This window comes from Lathamus discolor, chromosome 20, assembly GCF_037157495.1.
Source record: "Lathamus discolor isolate bLatDis1 chromosome 20, bLatDis1.hap1, whole genome shotgun sequence".
Lineage (NCBI taxonomy): Eukaryota > Metazoa > Chordata > Aves > Psittaciformes > Psittacidae > Lathamus > Lathamus discolor.
Window position 1 is genome coordinate 5,755,169 of NC_088903.1, and position 26,624 is coordinate 5,781,792.

At 56.1% G+C, this 26,624-nt stretch overlaps 1 protein-coding gene across 5 annotated transcripts; it reads left to right on the top strand.

The window, feature by feature from the left end:
- The first annotated feature begins 7,454 nt into the window (after nt 1-7,454).
- PLEKHM1 (pleckstrin homology and RUN domain containing M1) lies at nt 7,455-26,404 on the top strand. 5 transcript variants are annotated; one of them, XM_065699287.1, is made up of 15 exons: nt 7,455-7,518; nt 7,995-8,410; nt 8,945-9,086; nt 11,331-11,419; nt 13,150-13,397; nt 14,618-15,253; nt 16,855-17,236; nt 17,420-17,470; nt 18,424-18,664; nt 19,097-20,005; nt 21,661-21,806; nt 21,990-22,183; nt 22,616-22,679; nt 23,100-23,257; nt 25,721-26,404. In XM_065699287.1, the coding sequence occupies exons 4-15, from the start codon at nt 11,378-11,380 to the stop codon at nt 25,848-25,850; spliced, it is 3,201 nt and encodes a 1,066-aa protein (XP_065555359.1). In that variant the 5' UTR covers nt 7,455-7,518; nt 7,995-8,410; nt 8,945-9,086; nt 11,331-11,377; the 3' UTR covers nt 25,851-26,404. The 5 variants fall into 5 exon arrangements, with proteins under 5 accessions (XP_065555359.1, XP_065555362.1, XP_065555363.1 ...); XM_065699290.1 differs by lacking the exon at nt 25,721-26,404 and adding an exon at nt 24,053-25,714; XM_065699291.1 differs by lacking the exon at nt 17,420-17,470.
- The last annotated feature ends 220 nt before the right edge of the window (nt 26,405-26,624 follow it).

Sequence of the window (26,624 nt, forward strand, 5' to 3'; positions counted from 1 at the left end):
AGGTTTATTGAGCGGCATAGTCAATAAAGCAAAAGCAACAGTGCTGGGCACATGACTGTAGCCAGAGATGCAAGTGGTTAGTATTTGTTCCAGGTTTATATACTTTCACTATTGCTTTAGTCACATACATATTCATAATTCCCACGTATAGGAAGGGAATATTATAAGTAGCTCCAGGAACTTGTTATTTTAAGTCTCCTCCTCTTGGCATCTGCACACTGCTCTGCGGTGATTTGGGGCAGGGTTCTTGAGGATGAAGTAAGCAGTGTTCCTCACAGTGTACTTTTCACCTCTGGGACACTTGGATGCCCCAGTAATCACACAACCAGCTGAAACCAGCCATATGTGTGATTCTTCTGTTAACTAGCAAAGATTTAACACAGTGTGACCTTCCAGCACAATTAATTGCAGGACAGGCAGGCAAGGAGTATCCCAAGCTAGCAGATGTTTGGGAGGCTCTGTCTCTAACTGGTAAGTAGAAGGATGGTGTGAAATAACTCATTCATGGGGCCACTAAATCCTGTTATCGCACCACAGACTTACAACACAAACACTGTTCTTTGAAGCTAAAAAGAAAATTAGTGTGAAACAATTAACTCGTGTTTAGTGGGGCCACTAAATTCCACAGACTTACAACATAAACACTGTTCTCTTTCTATAACCTAAGTTAAGCTAAAAAGTACTTTATGTTTTCCAGGCACTAGCTCTTCTTATATGAAATGTGTTGTGTGTGTGCCCCTCTTCTTTCTTTTACCTTTATAAATTCTTTTGCTATGTAGCTCTGTTTTGCTCAAGTGTTCTAACCATTTTCCACTTGTCTAATCTTGTGTCCTTTGCGAGCTTTGTTTCTGTTACTGTGCACTCGTGCAGTTATATCCACATAGCCACAGCTACGATTTGCAAAACCTAATACCTTTATGTGTTCATCACCCCACGGCTGCTCCCTGGAGGACGCAGGGCGTCGGGATCCACTGCGCCCGGGGTGTTCAACGCGGTGCAAGGCAGGAATCGCCGCAGGAAAAATGGTCGCCTGCAGCAGAACGGAACAGCCCCCGAGTCTGAGCTCCGCCACCTGCATCACTTGCAGGAATGAACAGCCTGAGTTTCCTCTGGGCAGTAAAATACATGGATGTTCTCCAGCCTCAGCACAGTGGTTGACTGCTGAGGAGGGTTCACGACACGCGTGTGAATCGCTCTCTGTTAACAGACTGTTGTTGCGGGTGGAAAAGCTCCGCGGCAGAGGCTGGGTTTCCCCCCGCCTCTCACCGGGAGCAGTGGACCCCCCGCCGCCCCGCAGCGCGCATCTTGGCGGGCGCAGCGCCAACCCGTGCCCGCCGGAGCACACAAAGGCCAGGCCCGGGCGGGCAATGGGGGCAGCAGCCGGAGCCTGCTGCTGCCGCCGTGCAAGAGAGGGAGGTGGGGGCGGCGCGCCCGGGCTCCGCAGCTCCCTGTCCCGCTGCCACCCGGCGCAGCCCCTCGGCCGGAGGGGAGCCGCTGACGCGCGGGGCAAGGCCTGTGCAGCCCCTCAGCCCCAGGAAGTACGCATGTTTCTGCGGCGCTGGGCGCCACGCAGCTACCCCCCCCAAAGTCGCGCACGCCGCAGCCGCCCGTCCTTCAAACATATATAGCATTGTGGTTACATATTCATGAAGGCTCTATACATATTCATAACCTGTTCCCCGCTTCGTATGCTAATTTATTTGCATCAACTCCTCCCACTGCGCATGCGCAGTGCTTTTTGGTAGTGGTCATAGGGGGTCGTGGGGATGAAGGGTAACGCCTCCTCTTCCTCACAGCAGGTACACTTTCGGTCTTGCGCAGGCTCAGTTACTCCTTGGACCGTGTCCAAACCGCAAAGCCGGTTTGCGCCGGTTCTCTTGGTTTGCGCGGGCTCAGCCTCCCCTTGGATTGGCTGATGCCATCCCGAGGGTTACAAATGTAGCTAGCTTTGCACAGGTGTTAGGTCCCGCGCTTTGTTAACCCTTTGGCTGCACCACCAACGCGACTCAGCTGTGTTATCCCTAATTTCATTAGCAATGCTTACTAATTACCCAGCCACCAACAAGTTTTAAATCTCAGGACTCCCCTGTCTCACCGCAGCCGCAGTCTCCGCTCGGCTCCCGCGGGAGCACCATCTTCCCCCCCGCCGTCCAGCCCGCCATTCGCCTCGTGGCGGACGGGATGTGGAGCGCTCAGGTTTTGGGGCAGGTTCGCAGCACCTTGGTTTTTCCCTTCTTCTGTGATGTGTTTCCACATACCGTGCGGGTCAGCGGGGTGGAGGTCAGGTCTCTGTCAGGGTCGATTGGTCCGGGATCAAAAGGGTCATCTCCACCTGGCTCATTTGCTGCCGCAGCCTGCCGGCAGACATCTTCGCACTGATCGGTACGCGGGAGCGTGTGGGAGCACCGGCAAAGCTTGTGCCTCATGACAGCCAATGCCAGGATCAGGCGGGAATAGATCTGGCTCAGTTTCTGGGTCTACTGGCCATGGGTCGAGAGGGTCCGCAGTGTTGTTTGTTGGGACAGGAGGGGCTGATGGTGCCAGTGCCTCCTGCGCTGCCCCGTCAAGTGCCTCATAGACTGAGCGCCATGCAGCCAGCAATGTGGGGGCCACCGTGTCATCCCTTGTAGCTGCATCCTAGAGGCACCCCAGTCTTGTCCCATATTCCCTTCTGATAAATATTAGTTGATGTCGTCTCAGGGGCATGGGTCGAGACCCATACTAACAAGCCTTTTCAGCCTGTCTTCATTCACAGTAACCCCCTTCTTCTCTAAGAGTTTTGCTAGTGCTCTGAACACCAATTTGTGCTCAGGGCATAGTGAGTTTCCCATGTTCCTGTTCCCAGCCGCCTACCTCAGTCAGATACCAGTTAATTGCTGCAGCTCTGTCAGGGTTCAGCTGGGCTTCCCCACCAGTCACCAAGTCACGGCTCTCCGCTACGTACCTCTTCAGGCACCATTTGTGAGGATGGAAGGCACAGACCCAGAGGCAGAGTACAAGCTGGATCCAGATCCAGCAGGAGAACAGAAGGCATGCTTTAGTTTTATATTCTCTCCTCTTGTTATTCCACTTGCTGTTCTTACTAAAAGCAGTGTTGTACTGGAGTTAATTAACTGATCTTATCATCTTAACCAGATGGTTTTACGTGCTTCCAATTCTCCCCATCCCAACTCTCAAGGGGCTCCACAACACAGGCTCTAGACATCAAAGTTCTTGTTTATGGGGCAAAAAGAGGGAAATCCCGTCAGCTTCAGGCACTTGTCCATCCCTTCACAGCTTGTATTTTTATTCTCCCTGTAAAAGTTAATTCATGAATCACAGAATCCCAGACTGGTTTGGGTTGGAAGGGACCTTAGAGCTCCTCCAGCTCCAACCCCTGCTACAGGCAGGGACGCCTTCCACTGGAGCAGCTTGCTCCAAGCCCCTGTGTCCAACCTGGCCTTGAGCACTGCCAGGGATGGGGCAGCCACAGCTTCTCTGGGCACCCTGTGCCAGCGCCTCAGCACCCTCACAGGGTAGAAGAACTTCCTTATATCCAGCCTGACCTTCCCGTTTAAACCCATCAGCCCTTGTCCTATCACTCCAGTCCCTGATGAAGAGTTCCTCTCCAGCATTGTCCTGGGTTGAGCAGCAGCAGTCATTTTTCTCCTTCTTAGGAGCTAGTACAGTGCTGTGTTTTGATCTTTTGGCCTTGGAACAGTGCTGATAACGCCGATGTTTTCAGTTGCTGCTCGAATGTTTGGTCTGGCCAAGGACTTTGTGAGCCTCATGCTCTGCCGGGGAGGAGGGGAGGCCGGGAGGAAACAGAGACAGGACACCTGACCCAAACTAGCCAAAGAGGTATTCCATACCACAGCACGTCATGCCCAGGATGTAACTTGGAGTAAACCGGAAGGGGTAGAGGGACTGCAGGGTTGGACGAGGTGTCAGTTGGTGCTTGGCTGGGGGGAGTGGGGCGAGTTATCAGTCAGCTGGTGCTGAGGTGTTGTATTCTTTCCTCTTGTTATTTCCTTTAGCATTATTATCATTGGTGGTAGCAGCAGTGATTTGTGTTATACCTTAGTTACTAAACTGTTCTTATCTCAACCCGTGGGAGTTGCATTCTTTTCGATTCTCCTCTCCGTCCCTCCAGGAGCAGGGGGAGGGCAAGAAGTGGGGGGAGTGAGTGGACGAGGTTTGTGGTTGGGTTTAAACCACGACAAGCATCCTTTTACCCCCCTTCAATGCTGGAAGACCATCAGGACGAGGAGCTGTTGCATGAAGAAGGGGGGAAGGAAATAAACCCCAAGTAGTGGCACTTACAGAGTAAATACCCAACCCTGCAGCCACTCTATGCACTATTTCCTGTTTCCAGTCCCAGAGCACCAAAACCAATCCAGTGGAGTCTCTGCACTCCCCAGGGCAATCGCCCTTCTCCCAAGACAAAGTCTTTAAGGGCAGCCAAATCCGGGATGAAGGCACTGCAGGACACCTTGAACATTAGTTCTGTTGCCTACTTCACCCTAATGAGATCAATGGCCTTGGTTGGAGGCTGTTCTCCTCCTCTGGGGCCATTCAGCCTCAGTTCATTCCATCATTACCTACTGAAAACAAGACCGTTCTGAACCTTGCAGGGTATTTACAGAGATTCTCCTGGAGTCAACTTTGATCTTCCTGCTGCAGCTCCAGCATCACCTGAACACGTGTGCACAGCATCATCTGCACAGGCTTGCACAGCATCATCTGCATGGGCTTGCACAGCATCATCTGCACGGGTGTGCACAGCATCATCTGTACAGTCATGCACAGCATCACCTGCACGGGTGTGCACAGCATCATCTGCACAGGCATGCACAGCATCATCTGCACAGGTGTGCACAGCATCATCTGCACAGGCTTGCACAGCATCATCTGCATGGGCTTGCACAGCATCATCTGCACCTACGTGCACGCCATCATCTGCACATGCATGCACAAACCTGTACAGGGAAATCAGCTCATCCCCTAATGATGCATCCTCACTGGGAAAGCTTGACTCAGATCTGGCATCGCTGAAGCGACAGCAAGGCCATAACAGCCATTGGGGAGGGGGTTGGAACTGCATGAACTGAACACAGGGCCAGCATCGCCGCCATCACACTCACTGTTGGCTGACGACCACCTCGTGCAAGCCTGACTGCTCCCCAGTGCTGGGCTGAGCCAGGGCAGCCTCCTGTGGGGCAGGGATTGGAGAGGTGAGAAGCAGGCACGGGGCAGGGAGCGGGCAGACGGGAGGAGCTGGCGCCTGCTCCTGCCCTTACCTCTTCCTCGTCCCTGTCCGTGTCCTTGCTCCTTCGGCACCACTTGGGCCGCAGGTCCTGAAAGCGCCTGAAAACAAGCGGGAGCAGGGGGATGAGAAGCGAAGGATGAACTCCTCTGGTGCTGGGGGAGACGGGGGGCTCTGGGCAGGGCTGGGCGCTGCTGGAGCAGAGCATTGCCCTGTTTGTGTACACGTGTGTCCTCAACATAAAAAGGACATGGAACTGCTGGAACAAGTCCAGAGGAGGCCACGGGGATGATCAGGGACTGGAGCACCTCCCGTATGAAGACAGGCTGAGGAAGTTGGGGCTGTTCAGCCTGGAGAAGGGAAGGCTGCATGGAGACCTCATAGCAGCCTTCCAGTACCTGAAGGGGGCCTATAGGGATGCTGGGGAGGGACTGTTCGTCAGGGACTGTAGTGACAGGATGAGGGGTAACGGGTTAAAACTTAAACAGGGGAAGTTTAAATTGGATATAAGGAGGAAATTCTTTCCTGTGAGGGTGCTGAGGCACTGGAATGGGTTGCCCAGGGAGGTTGTGAGTGCTCCATCCCTGGCAGTGTTCAAGGCCAGGTTGGATGAAGCCTTGGGTGGGATGGTTTAGTTTGAGGTGTCCCTGTCCATGGCAGGGGGGTTGGAACTGGATGATCTTGAGGTCTTTTCCAACCCTAACTATTCTATGATTCTATGATTCTATGATTCTCTGTGTACATGTGCTCACACGTGTGTACATGTGCTTACATGTGCTTACCTGATGCAGAGGGTTAACCAATGTACAAGGGGGTTAGAGGAATTTGCTTGCTTAAACCAATGTTTTGTCTGTTGTAAACACCTATCATGCCTACTAAGCAGAACAAAGGCACAAACTACTGACAAGGGGAGAAGCAGAGGCCTGGTTCTATTGATAAGCAACTATTGATAAGAAAAAGCAGACACCTGAGTCTATTGATAAGGGGGAGAAGCTGATGGTTTATGGCTGGGATACCGACCAAACCCTAAGGCTATGCATGAACATTAAAAGGTGAAAAGTTTAAGAGGAGGAAGGCTCATTTACTTCATCTTGAGACCCCTGCCCATGACCAGAGGGGGGCACTGTGCAGGCGCAAAGGCCCTTCTAGCTCATTATAATACGAAGCGGGGACAGATACTAAATGTGTGTAGGCGTATCAGTAATCTGATGCAGATGTATGCCTTACGAGAATAAATGTCAAGGGAAAACGACCCTGGGTGTGCGTACTTTGGAGGAGCTCTCCCCACGCACCTCAGCGCTGAATAAAAAGCGTGCCTACTTCACAACTTTAACGAGCTGTGGAGTCAATCCGCATACCATACACTTGTGTACACCTGTGTACATGTGCTCATACATGTGCTGACACGTGTGTATGTGTGTACATGTGCTGACACGTGTGCACATGTGCTTACATGTGTGTACATGTGCTGACACGTGTACACGTGTGTACATGTGCTCACAAGTGTGTACATGTACTGACACGTGTACATCTGGCAGGTGTACATGTGCTTACATGTTTGTACATGTGTTGACATGTGTCTACACGTGTGTACATGTGATGACACGTGTGTACATGTGTTGACACGTGCACATGTGCTCACAAGTGTGTACATGTACTGACAAGTGTACATCTGCTGACACATGTGTACATGTGCTTACATGTGACTACATGTGCTGACCCGTGTGTACACGTGTGTACATGTGCTGACACGTGTGTACACGTGCTGACACGTGTGTACATGTGCTGACACATGTGTACATGTGCTTACACGTGTGTCCATGTGCTGACACGTGTGTACACGTGCTGACACGTGTGTACATGTGCTTACATGTGTGTACACATGCTGGCATGTTTGTACACGTGTGTACATGTGCTGACACGTGTGTCCATGTGCTGACACATGTGTACATGTGCTTACACGTGTGTCCATGTGCTGACACGTGTGTACACGTGCTGACACGTGTGTACATGTGCTTACATGTGTGTACACATGCTGGCATGTTTGTACACGTGTGTACATGTGCTGACACGTGTGTCCATGTGCTGACACATGTGTACACGTGTGTCCATGTGCTTACCCGTGTGCAGGTGCCTGTACGCGCTCGCGCACAGCATGACGCGGCCGTGGCCCGGGGACTCACCCCGTCTGCGCGGTGACGTCAGGAGGGGCGGGGCGTGCGCTCCCCGGCTAGGCCGGTGCTTCCGGGTGCCGCGGCGGAGGCGCGGAGCCGGTGAGCGGCGGTGGCTGCGGGCAGGCAGGGACCCGCGCGGGGCGGTCGGGGGGGGGCGGGGACTCGGAGGGCTTGGGGGGCAGGCAGGGGGCAGGCAGGGGGGCAGGGGCCCGTGGAGCCCGATCCATGCGTGCCCCCCCAGCCGTGGGCCAGCCGTGCCCTGCCGGCACCCTCAGCCCCACCCTGAGCCCCCCGGGGGGTGCCCACGCTGCGGGGCAGATGCTCCTGTGCAGGGGCGCCGGGGGTGTTGATAGTGCCTGGCCCTCGACCTGCTCCCTCCAGTGCTGACCCCAGGAGCCTCTCCACGTGGTTCCCCCGCACAGACCTGACCCCGGGGGTCCCAGCGCCAGAGGGATCCCTCCCGCTTCCTCTGCTTCTTGTTCATGGTGTTCCCAAGAAATCGCTCTTTCTCACTTAAAACGAGCAGCTTCAAGCAAGCGCAGGGTGGGCTGAGCGCCGGCTCTTGTTGCCTCCAGAGACGCCCGGTTCCGCCGTCGAGGGATGCGAGTTCCCAGCGTGTCAAATGGCCACGGATCCAACCGGGAAGCGCCAGCACCGGGCACCCAAAGCCGCACGGAAGCTGGGGATATAACCGCGGCAGCGCCGCGCAGCAGCGCGCCGGGGGGGTCCCAGTGCGCCTTGCCCCTGCCTGGCGGCTCTGGCGGCTGCGGCGCCCCCAGCCTCCCCCGCCCACCGGGGCCTGGCGCAGGAGCAGGCAGCAGCCGGGCGCGGGTCCTCCTTCCCCTGTGTCTGAGGCACCAAATCCTGCCCTTGGCGGCAGCACCGGGGGCTCAGCGGCTGCTTTTGCTCCCCGGCTGCTCCTGTGCGTGGTGCCGCAGGGTGACACCTTCCTGGGGTTCATCGGCAGGGACTCTTCTCCATCCGCCATCAGGTTGGTCAATAGCAGGGAGATGCTCCGGTGGGGAAGCGGGTGGTGTGTTGGCCCCCGTCCCTCGCACAATGCCAGCGTTCCGGTGGTGGGAATCGCGGCTGGGTGCAGAGGAGGAGCTGATGTTGGACTCAGAGGGTCCTGCTGCTGCTCTGAGCCTGCCCTGCCCCTCGCTGGATGATATCCAAGAGGTTTTATCCCACAGCAAGGCAATCCTCTGGCCGTGCCAGCTGGTTTTCCTGCTCCCAGGCTGCTCCTGCTTGGAGTCAGCTTGTATTTTAAGCGTGGCTGGGTGTGCATGGGCTCAGGAGGGGAAGGCAGAAGCTGGGGAGGAGGAGAGGATTGTCCCAGTCCTGGCCCTTGGACTCAGGATGCCATCCAATCCCTCGTTCCCCGCGGCAGAGGGTGACTGGTGCGCTTCTCGTGCTTGGAAAATGACTGGCTCCGCGTCCAGGCCTTGAGTCACTGGCTCCTGCCATCGTGGGCTGGTGTTTTCCACTGGCAGAGCACGAGCACTGACCTGCTGCTTATTTATAGCTCAGTGTTGTTGTGGGGACTGCAAGGAGCCAGGACGGGGTCTCTGCCGCTCCTGACACAAGGCTTCGTTCCAGCAAAGCCCTCCCAAAGGACCAGGCTGTTGGGGGCAGCTCTGCCCCCGCTCCAGTGCCTCTGCTCCCCGGTAGGTTGAACCGCTCCGGGTTGCTGCTGGTTTCTCTTGGCTTCACTTGAGCTCTTGGCTGTGCCTGCACGGCCTCCGGGGTGGTGGCTGCTGGGAAGGGGCATGGGGCTTTTCCTGCTGTAGCTGTGCTTGCCTGGGCACTGGCACATCCATCCCATCCCTTTTCCGTCCCAGATCACCAGGAGCAGCCGGGGTTTTCCAGGGTGTGCTGGAAGTGCTCTGGAGCACTCCAGTTGTGGCGCCAGCACTGCTGGTGCCATTCCCTGTGTCCCACCAGCCTTGGGATGGCTGAAATCCCCCTCAGAGCTGGTTCCTCGCCCTTGTTATTGAGGAAAATGCTGTCCCAGTGGGAGCGGTGCCATGTGGATTCGCGATGCTGGAACAAACTGGTTGGACTGGTCAGGGTGGGAGTGGAGAGTCCCATGGTGGAGGCAGTAGGTGTTAGGAAAACCACAAATGGTTTGGGTTGGAAGGACTTTAAAGCTCATCCCGTCACTTGGGTGTCCCCTGAAGCCCCCAGCTCCTCGAGCCCCTGAGCAGGGGTCCCACTCCTGTGACCGCTGTGCTCCCCATTCCTGTGTCGCAACCCAAAGAGAGGAAATCTCATGATGAGTCCTGGTGAAAAGAGTTTCCGGTCATAGGAACTTGTCTGTGAGTTCTGGGAACACGGAGGATCCATCCGGGTTTGTCCCCGCAGAGCTCTTGACGGGTTGGTGCGGGGCATGCGCGGGATGCTCCAGAATTGGGCTGCTCTGGACCAGGAGCGGTGCTGCTGCCTTCGGGACCGGCTGTGGCTGTGTGGGAGCTGCTCTGCAGTTGTGTTTGTGCCCTTGTTCGACTGCTCGTGGGGCAGGGAGAGGGGCAGGTTGAGGCTTCAGCTCCGCTTGAGGAAAGCTTCAGGCCCCGTGTGTTGGCTTGGAAACAGCAGCGTCACTTCCAAGGGACACCTGGAAGTGCCGCTGTCACACCCAGGCCCTGCGGGGAACTGCTGGGCACCTCCTGCTCCGTCTGGATGGCAGCGGGCTCCAAGTCAAGGGGATCGATTCCGTCTCCAGCCTCGCACACCCTCAGAACGCTGCAGGGTGCCAGGGCAGCTCTTGGGCCCTGTTCAGCCCCAGAACACGGTGTACTGGAGCAGGGATGCCGCCGTGCACCCAGCCCCTCACTGACACCCCCGTGCCTTGCTCACAGGGCCTCCAGGCACAGCCTGGCTTTGCTCTGAAGAACGGGGCAGGGCTGCAGAAGGCAGAAGTCAAAGGTCCCTTGCCTGCCGTCACCCTGAAGCATAGCTCTGGTTCTGCCGTGGTTTCCCGGGAAGACACTGGTTTTGGTCTCTTTCTCACCCAACCCAGCTGCAGCAGAGCAGCCCTTGGGAATGGGGTGGTCGTGGGGTTCATCTGCCTCCAAATGGAGTGACTGGAAACCTGATTGGGAGCCTGCATCCTTCCTGTCTTCCCAGACAGCTCTGTGCCGTGGGATGAGCGCCTGGGCACCTCCAAGAGGGTCTTAGAATCCCAGCCTCGTTTGGGCTGAAGGGACCTTAAAGCTCCTCCAGCTCCAACCCCTGCCCTGGGCAGGGACCCCTTCCACTGGAGCAGCTTGCTCCAAGCCCCTGTGTCCAACCTGGCCTTGAGCACTGCCAGGGATGGGGCAGCCACAGCTCCTCTGGGCACCCTGTGCCAGCGCCTCAGCACCCTCAGTCTCACCCTGGGTCCATCCCCACTGGCTTCAGCAGTAGCGTCAGTCTCATGAGTTCCAGAGAGCTGAGCTGCTGTCGCCTCTGCCCGGGGCCTGCTGGGCAGTGACAGCCTCTGTCCAGGCCACCTTCATGCCATTCCCGTGGTTTGAAGTGCTGTCATACAGGCTCAGCTGCTAAATGCCTGGTTTGGTTCCCTTGGTGGTGCCTGCTCATTGCAGGAGGTGTAGAAACAGAAGGAAAACCCTGGCCCTGTGTGCATCACTGCTTGCTTGACTGCCCCGGCGTCTCCCCCAGGCTGAGGGCTGCCTGCAGGCAGCTTCAGAGGATAATTTACTCCCTCTTGGTCTCTTGGCTATGCTCTGTTTTGCCTGACCCCGTCCTGGTCGGGGGTGTTTCAGTGTGGTTGGGAGTGAGGCGGTCCCAGCAGCATCCTGGCTGTGAGCGCTTCCAAAACGCCTCGGTGCAGGATCCGTGCCTCTTGTGGGGCAGGTGAGGGAGGTGTCAACCAGAGGGGTGCTCAAACGTTCCTCCTCCTTGTCCCGAAGGTGACATGTGAAGGCAGCACCCGGCACGGGGAGCGGCAGCAGCTGAGATGCATTCGAGCCACACTGATGACCCCAAGGAAGCCATACAGGTGAGTGAGGCACCCCAGTGCTCCCACACAGCACCAGTTCCTCCCCAGTGAGACTCCAGTTACCAGAGGGGTTGTGGTGGGACCTGTGGGTGCTGCCAGCTGGGACTGGGATGGGTTCTATGGGCAAAGGTGGCTCCTGTTTTGCCGGAGAGGGGATCCGTGGTGGTTTGTCTGGTGGGAGGGCAGCCACAAGTTAAACCACACCAGGCTCTACCCTGGGCTTTGCTCCTCATGGCAGGACCCAGCGAGGCCCAGGGGGAGCGCTCAGCCCTGGTGCCTGGGGGAGGCACTGTTGCTGCTGCCTGCGTTTGCCCTGTTCTTCCCCAGCTCTGGGAGTCTGAACACGTTTCAGGAGCCAAGTTCAAACCCCACGGTTCCCCCCGCTGTTCCCTCCCCCCCCAGCAGAGTTAATTCCTTTGTGGCAGATGCGATCTGTGGCACTCTTTAATCCTGGGAGCCCACGTTTGCTGCCTGCAGGAGGCTGGCTGGTGCTGGCAGCAGAGCTGGGGGGTGCCTGGCAAACCGCCCCTGCTCCAAGGGGCATCCCCGATGTGAGCAGGGACAAGGTGCACGTTCTGGCTGTTCTCCTTGAGCTACAGCTGCTGGGAAAGCAACAGATATCCTGGGCTGGAAATGGAACCTGGGTTTGTGCAGCCAAGCCAGGCTCGAGTCACAGCTCTGCCCTGCCGCAGGCGCAGGGAATGCTGCGTGGGGGGTGTTGAAATGTGGATTGTTAGTGGGATCCTGGCTGGATCCGCAGTGTTTGCCAAATGCCTGCTGGGAATTGCAACTTTCCTTTTCAGTGAGGTTGATTGAGACACCCGGGCTCAGCTGCACTGGGGAGAGAATGCTCTCCAGCAGCATCAGATTGTGAAACTGCCTGCGCTTGCTCTGGTGCGAGACAGGGGGAGGCAGAGCTGCGGGAAGGGAAAGTTCCCATGTCCCAGCCTCAGAGCCTCTCTGAAGGCAGCAACTGAACCCCAGCCATCTTTCCAAAAGCATCTTTCCGGGGGCGCCTGTCCCCAGTAGCACCATGGGGTTGATGGGCACAGCCAGGCTGCTCAGAGCACTGGTGGGATCGATGCCTTTGATTCCTGCCCATGGGACTTGGTAGAGCATCACGTGCTGCCTGGGCTGATCTGCATGAGTTCAAGTCCTGTCCCAGCCCTTGCTTCCTCCTTTTGGTTTCTGTTTTCTCACCCGAGCTTATTTAACCTGTGTTTCCTCTGAGCAAGTGTATGGAAGGAGCCAGTTTCTCCGTATCCCAGAGAAGCTGTGGCTGCCCCATCCCTGGCAGTGCTCAAGGCCAGGTTGGACGAGGCTTGGAGCACCCTGCTCCAGTGAAGGTGTCCCTGTCCGTGGCAGGGGCTGGAACTGGAGTTGCTTTAAGGTCCCTTCCAACACAAACCAGGCTGGGATTTGATGACTCTTCAGCAGTTTGGTGTCTGCAAGGGGAGCATTACACACTCTAAAGGCAACCCCAGCAAGCCCATGGGCTCCAAACCACCAGCTACAGTTGCACAAATTACTCATTTGATTACAAACTAAAGCCAGATGAACTGTGATGCCACAAGGCGAGTCTCCAGCTTGAGCAGTTCAGCTGTGGTCCTCCCTAACAGTCACATGGTGCTTCATTTTGGATAAGCCTTGTGGTTTTGCAGGCCTTTTTGTATGAAACCTTCCCTAATACTTCCTTTTTTTAAGCTAAGCATGTACCTCCTGTCTTGCAGCTGATCAAGAAGCAGCTGGTGAACGCCATCAAGGCGCTGCAGAAGCAGTACGTGACCTCAGATGCTGTTGTAACCAGTGATGATGGGAATGCCAACACCCTCTGCAGCGCTCTGGAAGCTGTCTTTGTGCACGGGCTGAAGGCAAAGCACATCAAGACAGAGAGTGGGGGGAAAGGGAAGAAAACAGGGAGTCGGGCACCACTTCCCCAACCAGTCTTCTGGGGTCTTCTCAAGAGCATCACCCACCGGTGAGTGCCCATCCCTGCCCATACAGGGTTTGTACTCTCAGGTTTGTCCCCTCTCCTTGGTGCAAACCCCACAGCATTCAGGGAATGGCAAACAGGAGGATGGCTCAGTGGAAAGATACGTGTCCACCCATCCCCTGTGCTCAGTTCCTTCAGATGCTCTTCCAGGGTGTCTTGGCATCACGGTGATGCCGGGCTGGGCACCCTTTTCTGCCTTATGTTTGGGTGCCCGGCCGTGTAGGGGACTCAGTATCCGCAGTGGGACCCGGTGACAGCAGCAGTGGGTTAGGAGATGCACAGCGCAGGGTCTGGTTTCTCTATGGAGATGGTTGTCCTCCATTTCCCCATGTCTCCACCAGCCTTTGAGGAGGTCTCACCTCAGCACCTATCATTTGGTGGGGGTTTTCTGAGCCACTCCCTCAGCAGAGTCCTCCCACAGTAAAGAGCAGCCCACACACAGAGAGTTTCGAAAGCCTCGTCCAACTTCACCGGCTCATAAATTATAGAAGAGTGGATGAAAATAACTCTTCCACACGCTGCGGGGATATTTGGGGGATATTTTTGTGCCCTTTGAAGGTGCTTTTCTCCTCTTTCTTGAGAGACAGATTAAAAAAAATAATTACAATACTTTTGTTCTGGCTTTTGAGGCATCTGGGACCAGGGAGGATTGGGGAGTGTGGTGTGGCTGTTGGATTGTAGGGGGGAATGGCTGAATTGAGGAGGTTGAGGTTGCTTGAGCTCAGCCTGACCTGGTTAGGGGTTTTCTTCGGGGTGCCACAGCAGTTTTCCCTGTGTTTTGGCTGACTTTAAATGTGAAGCTGGGATTTGTCACCACGAGTATCCAGCCAGAGCAAGCTCCACCAATGTGCAGGGACAGTGGGAATTTCCCCCTCTGCATCCTTGGTTCAGGGAGATGCCTTCAGCCGGAGGTGCCCCAGGGGTGCCTGGGGTCGTTACCAATATACTTAGCTTTGGAACTAGATGATTTTAAGTCCTTTCAAGCCTAACCACTCTGTGATTCAGAAGCTCTTTTTCCTTTGTGGGGAGCCATGTTTTCCATGAAGGAAAGAGATTTTCCACAGACCCGTTCCAGCTCATGAACACCCCATAGCAGAGCAGGATGGGCAGTTCCTGATGGGAGATCTGCCCCTCCTGCACCCCGTGATAGACCGAAACCAGAGCTGCTCACATCCTGTTCTGTTCTTTTTCTCCCTTTTCCCTAGAAATATCATCTCTGAGTTGGAACAACTCATTTTTATCAACACGGACGTGGGGCGCTGCCGAGCCTGGCTGCGGCTGGCTCTCAACGATGGCCTCATGGAGTGTTACTTGAAGCTGCTGCTGCGGGAGAAGTCCCCACTGCCTGAATACTACCAAAGCACTGCTCTGCTCTTAGATGCTGAAGAGTGTGAGTTTCTCCTTTGCTACTTGCAAGGTTTAACGTCCTTAACCTTCGAGCTCTCCTATAAATCAGCAGTTCTGAACGAGTGGACTATCACCCCTCTGTCCCTGTCGGGTCTGTGTCCTGTTTCGGAACTGCTGGAGCCCCTCACGTCCTCAACATCCGAACCCCACAGAAAAGCATCGCTGGGTTCCATCTCCCACTCATCGGGCTCGGATGAGATTGAGATCCAACCCTCTGTCCTCCCCATCAGCAAAGCCAGCAGCAAAATCAAGCTCACGTCGTCCTCGTTGAGCCTCAACACCACCAGCTCGTCCCAGCTCTCCTCCAGCCTGGGCTCCGACAGCATCCTCCCAGCCCACTGCGCCCGCAGCCCCGAGCGGGGAGAGGAGCCTCTGTCCTGCGACTCCGACCTGGGCACGGCCACTGCTGAGGACCTGGACCGGTCACTGCAGGAGTGAGTGTTCTCCCGCATCTCCTCTTCAGAGGGATGCTTAACCCTCTCCTGGGCTCTTGTTGATTTCTCTCTATAGGCAGGAAGGGTTTCTCCCCTGGTTTTCTTTAACAACCCGGATTTTAGGGGGCTGGAGCAGCTCCCCTATGAAGCCAGGCTGAGAACACTGCGGCTGTTCAGCTTGGAAAAGAGAAGCTGTGTGGAGACCTCAGGGCAGCTTCCAGTGTCTGAAGGGGGCTACAAGGATGCTGGAGAGGACTCTTCCTCAGGGACTGGAGTGATAGGACGTGGGGTGATGGGTTCAAACTGAAATGGGAGACTGAGCTGAGCTCTTAGGCAGAAGCTCTTCCCTGTGAGGGTGCTGAGGCGCTGGCACAGGGTGCCCAGAGAAGCTGTGGTGGCCCCATCCGTGGCAGTGCTCAAGGCCAGGTTGGACACAGGGGCTTGGAGCAAGCTGCTCCAGTGGAAGGGGTCCCTGCCCGTGGCAGGGGTTGGAGCTGGAGGAGCTTTAAAGTCCCCTCCAACTCAGACCAGTCTGGGATTCTGTGATTGTTCCTCCTGGGAAAAGCCTGAAAGGTAAAGAGAACCACTCGGCACCTGCTGCTGGAACCTGCTGCCCCGGCAGATGAGCTCCTGGCCGCTGAAGAGTGTGTCTGTCCTCTCTACCAAGGCAGAAGCACCAGGGAAATGCGGCTCCCCAGTCTCAGGAACGTCCATCTCCCTGGCGTACGCTGGGGGATGCTCTGGGGCTTTCTGCAGGGAGGAAGAAATGAGTTTGGTCACAGGAAAGGGCTGTAATTTGCAGCTTCAGTGGATGCTTCAGAGGAGGGAGGTTGTTAGTTTGTCATCGTCATGACCTATTTGTGCCAAGCACCCGGCACAAGGAATTCCAGGGGTTATATAAACTCTGAGTAATCAGGAAATATTTTCCCTGCCACCTTTAAAACCTGGCTCTGAAGGATCCTGGTGCTGGTTGGCAAAGGCACCCTCTTCCCAGTAAGGGTCTTTGAGGGGGTTTTAAGTGTGTCCTTCCTCATCAATAACAGAATCATTACCTGCAGGATTTTACATCTTATGATCATCCTGGAAGAACGTGCCTTGATTGGATTAAACTCGTGATGGAAAGACATCATTTGGGCCTGCTTTAATTCCCCCTGGCTGGTGGTGAAGCAGGGGCATGGGAACAGCATCTCATCTGGCCGGGCTCCACTCGGAATTGCTTGTTAACCGTTAGGGAGACTGGCACAAACCCATGGCTGGGTCCGTGTCCAGGAGCTCTGTGTGTGGCTGGGGGTGTGGGGAGCACCCAGCGCTCTCCCTCCATTAGGAGATGTCCATCAGCAGCGAATTAAACCCCAGGAACGTGTAGTTAGGAAATGCATCCTTGCAGGCAGGCTGCCTGCTCTGTGCAGCACAAATCACACATCTCCTGTCAGCACTATCACTGCCAGGGGGGTGGCTTTGCAGCCACATGGCGCTGCCGGAGCACAGATGAGCTGTGATCTGAGCCCTTTGCTGGGGGTTATAAGTTGCGGTCGCTCTGTGTTGCGTAGGTGCTGGTTACTGTGGCTGGGTTCACACTGATCACTTTTCCGTATTCCCAGGGTGTTGTCCGAGTTCAGCAAAGCCAAGCCAAGCCAGGAAGCTCCGGAGGGACGGCTGCTCCCCAGCGTGCTGGGCTGCTCCCCACAGCCCCCCGCCTGCCCCACGGCCACATCACCCCCCGCTCTGGCAGTGCCCCATGGAGCTCACCAGCAGCCACCCCCCAGCACGGACAGCCCTGGCTCTGCTGGGACGGGTGATGTGGTGAGCACCGGTGATGGGGACGGAGACGGAGCGCGGGCAGGCGCTGTTCCGGCCGCACGCCGTGCTGGGCCCAGCAGAGGAGAGCCAGGCAGGAGCAGCGCGGAGAGCAGCAGTGGGGTGAGCCAGGCCGTGTGCAGCCCGACAGCCGAATACCTCCTGTCCCCGCTGCTGGGTTGTCCGGTAGGTGTTACAGCTCCCTTGCTATCCATCTCCTTGGGTTTATGCTTCCTGAGCAGTAGATGCAGTCACAGAATCCCGGTCTGGTTTATTTTGGAAGAGACCTTAAAGCTCATCCAGTTCCATACGGGAGGTGCTCCATCTCCCTGATCATCCTCATGGCCTCTTCTGGACTTTCTCCAACAGCTCCTTGTCCTTCTTACGTTGGGGACGCCACAACTGCGCACAGTACTGCAGGTGGGGTCTCACGAGAGCATGTATATAATGGGAAAATAGAAGAGAGAGAATGGAAAAGGGAAATAAAACTTGTGACAGGTTCTGAGGAAGCGCTGGTCTCTCCAGACTCTTCCCAGAGCAAGATGGCATTCCCTGGTGCTTAGGCTAGCAGGAACAGCAGCGGATTTCCCTTGCTGCTGCCCAGGAGTTGATCCACTTGCTTTTGCTTTTAGGAAACTCTTTGAACAGCTCCGTCCTCTGTCTCGTTTGTTACTGACTTTTCCATCCTGGTTCCCATCATCCCATCCTGGCGAGGTTAGGATACACTTCAGACCTCCCCCTGCCCACAAAACAGTTTCTCTTTTTGGTCTCTGCTCCTTTCAGCTGCCTCCCAGTTATCCAATTTCCGCTGCTTCCTTGTGGCACTGGGCCAGTTTGACCTAATCTATGTATAACATACGGTGTCAACAGGAAATTCCCCCCTGCTTCCGCATGACTCACGGGGCAACCCACATTCTTGCTCTGGGAGCTGCAGCACAAGCCACCCATGCTCCTCACTGCAGGGAGGTGGCAGCTCTTCCGCTCTCATTTAGTTTGTTATTCAGAGTAGAGGGCTCTTGGAGAGCCAGGTAGGGTAACTGAGAGGACGTTCCTGGTGGGATGCAGCCCTGGAAGGGATGCGCTGGGTCTAAGGAAGCTGCTCCTTTCTATGGAGCACTGAGCTGGGTTGTGTTTTGCTCCTGGTGCTTGTTCAGGGACCTTGTCCCAGAACCATGGAATGGTTTGGGTCAGGGGGAACCTTCAAGGTCACTGAGTTCCAACCCTCTCTTTGTTCATCCCACCAGTACGTGAGCCCAGTATTTGCCAGCTGCCAGCACAGTCCCAGGGAGGGGTCACTTGGCGGGGGGATGTTGGAGGGGCACAGGATGTTCAGTGAGTTTGATCATTAATCTGGGGGGTTTGTTTTTAACTAGAAAAGGAAGAGCTGGATCTCGGAAGATGATTTCTACCGACCTTCCCCAGGAGAGAGCAGCGAAACCGCAGCCAACACCAACGGCTTTGGGCCTGAGGGGGCTGCGGAGGGTCCTGCCCCAGGACTCATCAGTGCCCTTGACTTGGAGAGGCTCTCAGTGCCATCCTGGGAGAGCGGGAAGCCCAAAGTGTCACCAGAACGGGAGCAAAAGGGCTTCAGCGTGGTGCACCGCAGGCAGATGGGTACGGGCTGCCCTCCCCTCGTGGGCTTACCTGGAGCCTCTGCAAGGGGCAGTGCTGAGGGGCTGGGGGGTGATGGGCTGCTTGGGAGGCAGCTGTTTGCTGCTGCGCTGATAGCAGCAGTAGGGTCATGGGACCATAGCATCAGCCAGGTTGGAAAAGACCTTTGAGCTCATCAAGTCCAACCCTTACCCCAGCACTGCCAAGGCTTTTCTTTATGCTATCCCACTTGTTCTAAGCCTCAGTACCCAAATATACTTGGACAGATGATGGAGACCAAGGTCCTGTAAACTCCTGTCCCATCCCATTGCTCACCAGGACCAGCTCTCAAAGCTGTGATGCCTCTGGTTGCTCACTGCAAGCAGCCCATTGGCTTTTCCCTCTCCACTGGCTTCCCCTTTACTGGCTAACCCGAGACATCTGCTTTTGCCCCAGGGCTTTCCAACCCTTTCCGAGGGCTCCTGAAGCTGGGCACCCTGGAGCGGAGAGGAGCCATGGGGATATGGAAGGAGTTCTCCTGCGAGCTGTCGCCGCTGGAGCTTCGGCTCCTGCTGGACCATGAGGACCGTATCTGTGTCGAGAGCTACTCCCTGCTGCGGTGCGAGGCGCTGGCGCTGACGCACTCGGACGGGCGGTTCGAGCTGGTGTTCCTAGGGAAGAAACTCTACCTCCGAGCTCCTTCTCGCGACGAGGCCGAGGACTGGTTGGACAGGATCCGTGAGGCGCTGCACGAGTGCCGGCCTCAGCTGGAGGAGGAGCAGTGGGAGACACTGGAGTACCCAGAAGAGGCTGGTGAAGGCCAGCCCATCCAGAGCGACTCCACTGCTCTGCTCCAGTACAGTGACGTGCCTGGGAACAGCTTTGACTGGACTCCAGCTCATGAACCCGAGCTGGATGCAATAAAAGAGGCTGTTCTGTACGTGGACGTAGACAAAACCTGGGTCCCTTTCATTTTTTCCCTGTCTCTAGAAACTTTAAAGTGCTTTAAAGTCAGGAACAATGACAAAATTTTAAGCAACAGTTACGGCATAGAGACCATCCAGGACATCCTGCCGGACACAAGCCTCGGGGGACCCGCCTTCTTCAAGGTGATCACCTCCAAAGCTGTCCTGAAGCTGCAGGCTGAGAACGCAGAAGAAGCAGCCTCATGGAGGGAGCTGGTCCGAGCGGTGCTCATGTCCTACCTGGAGAGTGCAGAGGAGGCTCTGACGCTGGGTGGCAGCTTGGACGGGCACTCTCAGGTCGTCCTGAAGAGCATCGTGAAGGAAAACGGCTTCTTGTTGCAATACCTGGTGGCCATCCCCATGGAGAAGGGCCTGGACTCTCAGAGCTTCATCTGTGCAGGTACATGTTGGGTTGTCCAGAAACCCAGCTCCATCTTCATGGAATCATAGAATGGTTTGGCTTGGAAAGGACCTTAAAGCTCATCCAGTTCCATCCTCCTGCCTTAGGCAGGGACACCTTCCACTAGAGGAGGTTGCTCCAAGCCTCGTCCAGCCTGGCCTTGGCATGGGCAGCCCCATCTTCTCAGGAATAATGTTGAGTTCATTCACTCTAACAAGGTGACATCAAGTTAGGGTGACCTGGGCCATGCTAGCTCCTCACAGGCCAGCTACTGGTTCCCCATCCAAACCCCAGGAAGCACCGGAGCGCCATGTCTCCATTCAGTGGCACCTTGGGCGGTTTGGGTCCTCAGGGTGAGTCCCTCCCAAAGCTGCATCCCCATTCCACCCCAGCACAGGTCCAGTGGGGCTTTAAGATGCTTATGGTATAGCCAGAGGAGGTCTTGGCTTGAAAGCAACCTTAAGTGGACCGGGAGGCCCAGGCCTCTCCAACCTGCAGGGAAGGTGCACTCAAGAACGAATGCTGTTTTTCCAGTAAGGCAGCACAGGAGTGAGCATTGCAATGGGTGTGACAAGCTGGTTTGGCAAAACATTCCTTTAACCTCCCACTAACCCCTCCCAGCACCCGGGCGATGCTGGGTTCATGGGACACCACTCACTGACCTCTCTGGGAGGTACCATTTGCTCTTTACCTTGGGAAGTTAATTAACTGCAGGTCTCTCTCCTGCATCAACTGTATTTCTTGTACCCTCCAGCGGGTGTTTGTTTCCTTTTAATCTCTCTTCTTAGATATATATGTATTTTCCATTGTATTTAGTTTTACCGAGCCCTCCAGGCTCTGTCCTGCATCTTCTACCTACCAACAGATGGAAACAGCAAGCTGGAAAGACAAATTCCCAGCTTTTATGTGTAGGTTTTCTTGGAGGTCTCTGCCTGCCCGGCTTTCCCCTCCCAGCCTGGGGCAGGTTTCCTTCCATGGCAGGGCTTAAGAAGCATTAAAAGCCTTCAAAGATCAAGCCCAGGAAGCACTGCAGGCACCCCAGCACGCAAACGATGGGATGGCAAAGCCAAGCTGGATTCCTCCTGGCTTACCCACTGCAATAATAAAGGTGGTTGGTTGGTGTTCAGTCCATCCTGACCTCATCCCTGGCAGATGAGGATCCCTAGCGGACCTGGGTTTGGTAGCCGTTGGTGTGACAGCAGGAAAGAAAAGGGCTGAGTGAAGGCAAAACAGGGCAAAGCTACTGGTGAAGGGGATGGGGCAGGCAGGTGGGTCATTGGTTCTTCCCTAAAGCACTGGGATATTTCCTTTTCCTTAAAGGAAAAGCACTGGGATATTCACTTTTCCTTAAAAAAAAAAAAAAAACAACCATCAAACAACTGAACCACTTAAAGGATAAAAGTGGATTTAGGGATAGTCCAGACTCGTTTTTAATGGAGAAAAAGTGAAGTGGGTCTCGTTGCATCACTGTGGTCTTAAATCCACAGGGAAGGGCCTGGGGACTTCTCACTGAAGTGCTTTAGCAGATCTCCAGCCCTTCCAAAAGCTTTCTTGTTCCATTCCACCCTCCCAAAAGCTTTTCCCCCCAGCCTGGCAGTGATGGGAACAGGCTCCTAGGGCAGCACAGGTCCCCCCTCATTCCCTGCTCCCTGCAGGCTGCTCCAGGCAGATCGGCTTCTCCTTCACCAAGCCCAAGCTCTGCGCCTTCTCCGGTCTCTACTATTGCGACAGTTGCCACCGGGACGAGGAGACAGTGATTCCCTCACGCCTCATCCACAACTGGGACCTGGCAAAGCGAGGGGTGAGTCTGGGCTCAGTCAGTGCACGGAGCAGGGAAGTGCTCCTGCATCTGCCTGTGCTTCCTGAAGGTCCCTCTGAATGTTGCCACCAGCAGCAGAGGTGGAGATGTCCACCTTAGACGTTCCTCCAAGCCTCCTGGGCTGCTCCTGGGTGCGTGCCCACCTCTTGCCTCTCTCTGCCCCAGGTTTGCCAGCAGGCGTTCAAGTTCCTCAGCCAGATCCGTAACCAGCCGCTCATCGACCTGAAGTTGGTCAACGAGAGCCTCTACGACCACGTGGAGAGGATGGGACGGATCCTCCGAAGCAGGGAGCAGCTGAAGCTGCTGGGGGATTATCTCATCATGTGCCGCAGTGGGGCCCTGAAGGAGCTGAGCAAGCGGTGAGGTCCCTCTCTGGGTGATATTCCTCCTGTGTCCCCCTCTTTGCACCCTGATGGTCCCCCTCGTCCCTCACTGTTGGAGCAGGGAGCCAAGGCATGGGCTGGATTTTAGCTCCGTGTCGTCTGCTCTAAGGAGTTCTCAGTCTGTTGACACATTGAGATGTGACTCAGGAAACACCTTCCTGAGTGAGCTGCTTCTGGTTGGACAGGAAACACCTGGGAAAACAGATGAGATACTGATTTTCTTTACTTTTCTCCCCCTTTGAAATGCTCTCACATGATTCCCAGCAGCAGGATTTGGGATGTGGGGCACGATGTGAACATCGGGGGTGATGTTCTTCAAGAGTCTGCATCATCCAGGTTTCTCCTTGTTCCAAAGCTTATCGGAGATGTGGTGGAAACCATCTACCTCCTTCCTCTTTTCTTTTGCAGGCTTGATCACAGGCACTACCTCTTGGAGTATCCCCACAAATACAGCATTGCTGACCTGAGGCAGGTGAGAGCTCTGTGTGGTCACAGGGGTTTTGCTGGGGAAAACATCCCAGGTTTTATTCATGGAGATGCTGCACTGAGTGTGGTGCTTCTTCAGCTCTGAGAGCTACGGAGATGACACAGGATGAATCGTTTCACCTCTGTTTAAGCCAACATTGCTGTTAGCACCGCTCCAAACAAACCTGCGTCTGCTGCAAATAATGTTGGAGGTGATGGGCGGTTGGGTTTTGCACTGATTCCCAGCTGTGGGTACTGCTCTCAGCTCTCTCTGGGCTCCCATTGCAAGCCAGGCACATGGGGTGTGGGTTGTTTCTGGAGCGTGTCTTCACGTGGCAGCACAAAGGATGGATGTGACACGGGGTTTGTGTGGTGCAAACCCACCAGGAGACACTGCACGAGTGCCTGAGCTGTCTCTGCTCCGCAGATAGCTGATGGTGTCTTTGAGACCTTCCTGCAGTCTCTGCTCCAGTTTGCTTCTCACCACGTCTACAACTGCGACCTGTGCACCCAGCGCGGCTTCATCTGCCAGCTCTGCAACAGCAGCGACATCATCTTCCCCTTTGAGTTTGACACTACCACCAGGTCAGTGACATCCCTATCGCCACCCCCTGCTGCAAGGCCACCCCCGAGCTTGTGCTCTGCCTGTTCCCAGGAGCCTGGACCATCGCTGGAGCCCTTTTAGGGACACACAGTCTCAGGGTGGCCTAGAAGTAGCTCTGAGCTGGTTATATGTCATCGTGGTACCCCTGTCCTTGTGTACCCATCAGCCCCAAGATGATCTGAACCCAAACAGGGCTGTTTGGGGCAGGAGAAGACCATCCACGCAGAGCCCAGGACTCACCAAGTGAGGTGGTTTTGCAGATTGAACATGGCAGAGCCAGCCAGCACCTTGCTCTCAGCCTGCAAAAGCAGGCTTGAAAGAACCTTAAAGCTCACCCAGTTCCAAGCCCTGCAGCAGGCAGGGACCCCTTCCACTGGAGCAGCTTGCTCCAAGCCCCTGTGTCCACCCTGGCCTTGAGCACTGCCAGGGATGGGGCAGCCACAGCTTCTCTGGGCACCCTGTGCCAGCGCCTCAGCACCCTCACAGGGAAGAGCTTCTGCCTAAGAGCTCAGCTCAGTCTCCCCTCTGGCAGGTTAAACCCCCTCTGCCTGTAGTGGGGTTCAGCCGCTGGGCAGACATCAGGATCAGAATGGGGGGGTTTATACCACTGTCAGGGTTTTCCTAAAGAAATAATACCAAACGTGTCCAGCTCAGGAGCCTGATCCATTGTAAGTGGAGAGAGATCCACACTCAGTGGTTATTTAGGAATGAGTATAAACCTGACAGAGGAGTTTCACAGGCTGATGCTTTCTGCATGGTCTTGCTTTGCCTGGCAGTAACGTCCAGAACCTGGAGAAGATACCAACAGAACCAGGATCTGCGGGCACCCCATGCATTACGTGGTTGCAAATATTCTCAGGGTGGCTGAGCAGGATCAAATCGTGCTTCTGACCAAGGACAGCATCCCCCTGGGAATGATTTTCCCTTAGGAAAGGAGCACAGGGGCTCTGGCAGGAGCAGCTCCACCGGCAGCTGCCCCCTGTCCTGCTGGGCTCTGCACCTTGTTGATCTCTGCTTCTGGAGGAGGAGGCTGTGCAGCAGGAAAGCAGCTCCACCAGCATCCTCACCCAGCTCAACCGCGCTTCCTGCCCCTCTGCCCGCCTGGGGCACAGCCCGCGGCAGGGTCATGCTGTCACCCGCTGCAGGATGCACCTCAAACGCCTCCTGACAATAAAGCCTCTGCTCCCAGCAGCAGCCGCTTCCTGCAGCCCCTGTGCTGGCAGGAGGAGGCAGGAGATGCTGCTCACTCAGGAACACGCAGGGTGAAACCCCCCTTGGCTTTGCACATCCCCTCAACACTGCTGCTAACCCGGGAGCCACAGGAAAAGAGATGCCACTGGGAAAAGGCATGGTGCCAGGCAGCACCCTCATAGGATCACAGACAGGTTTGGGTTGAAGGGACCTTAAAGCTGGTCCAGTTCCACCCCCCTGCCACCGGGGCACACTCCCCTCTCCGCTCATCCTTTGGAAAAGCAGGGTACCCAGCAGTGTTCTGGTTGCACCTTGGCCAACACGGTCATGGAAGGTGTCCCTGCTCCACGTGTTGGGGTCTCCTGGCTGCCCTCCAGCCCCGGTGAGCACAGGAGCCCCACAGCACCGTGTCCCAGCCCTGCTCTCTCCGGGCTTTGGGGTCTTAGCCGTGCACCGTCACTCTTGTGCTGTCCCTGCTCCAGAAGCAAAGCGCAAACCTCGCTCAGCATCTCCCGCTTTGATGTGCAGCACCCGCAGCACTGGCGGCTCCCCACGGTGCTGCTTCCAGGCTGAGCTTTGCTCTCAGCTTGCAGGAGGAGGATCTGCAGCTCGAGGAGCTGCTGCTCCTGCCAGCAAAGTTCATCGTGAGCTGGAGCCGCCTCTTGCCCGCGCTAGGCTCACTGAGTGCTTGGGGAAAACAGACGGGGAAGTGAGAAGTTGCTGAGCAGGATTTGGGCTGCACCCCCAGAGGATGAGCAGCAGTTGAGGGACGGATTCTCCCCCCTGCTCCTCTCTGGGGAGATCCCCCCTGAGACCTGAGAGCAGCTCCAGTGCCTAAAGGGGCTGCAGGGAACCTGGAGAGGGGCTTGGGACAAGGGCCTGTAGGGACAGGCCAAGGGGAATGGCTTGAACCTGCCCGAGGGGAGACTGAGCTGAGCTCTTAGGCAGAAGCTCTTCCCTGTGAGGGTGCTGAGGCGCTGGCACAGGGTGCCCAGAGAAGCTGTGGCTGCCCCATCCCTGGCAGTGCTCAAGGCCAGGTTGGACACAGGGGCTTGGAGCAAGCTGCTCCAGTGGAAGGGGTCCCTGCCCATGGCAGGGGTTGGAGCTGGAGGAGCTTTCAGGTCCCTTCAACTCAACCCATTCCATGGTTTTAGGAGCCTATGCAGTGTCCCAGGTCTGGTTTGATGGGGACAGTTTGGGTCTTTCCTCCGCAGTTACCAACAGTTGGGGTTTTTCTCCCTGCTTTCTCCCAGGTGCAGCGAATGCAAAACCGTCTTCCACCGGGAATGCCAGGCCAGCGCCAGGTCGTGCCCACGCTGCGAGCGCCGGCGGAGGTACCAGCGGGAGCTGGAGGCAGAGGCCAGCGCGGAGCCGAGCCTTTAGCATCCAGGGACTGGCCTCGATCTCATCCAGCCCCTGGGTCTCATCCAGCTGGGAAGGGGCCGCAGGAGCTGCAGGGAAGAGAGCTGGGAGTGGGTCCTGCACCAGAGGATGGGGAGCCATGTGGTGTGGTTGCTCCTGCCCCCCAGCGCTGAGCAGTGGGGCTGGAAAGGTCCATGTGCCCCCTCACACGAACCCGGTGCTGGTCGGAGGGCTCCGCGTCGCCCTTCAGCGGAGACCCAGCGGCTTCCCAGAGGATTGCAGCGGGGGGTGGATAGCGGACAGTGACGAAATCTCTAGTTTTTTAGGGTGTTCTGTGCTGGAGAAACTGTATTTTTGTATGGGGCGGCTGCGGGAGCCGGCGCGGGCCAGGGGATGACAGCAGCCGCACGGGGAGGGGTGAAGCAACACTTGTGCCTTCAGGGACCTGCGCCGTCTCCCCATCCCCGTGGCCTTGGGCAGGGGGGGATGAGCCGGGGGCTGCAGCTCCTCAGCCTCGGGGGAGGTTTTAGTTTCCTCTCATCCCTCCCCAGAAAGAATTAAAGTTTATTTAAGGAGGGGTGAAGCATCTCTGGCATTTGTGTCCCACAGCGAGGCCAAAGCGGCACCAACCTGGAGCCATGGGGATGGGGATGGAGGCACTGCACGTCCTCATGCTCCTGGCCTGGCCCCATTTCCCTTTCCCCATTTCCCCTACCCCATTTCCCCTGCCCCATTTCCCCTGCCCCATTTCCCTTTCCCCATTTCCCTTCCCCATTTCCCCTGCCCCATTTCCCT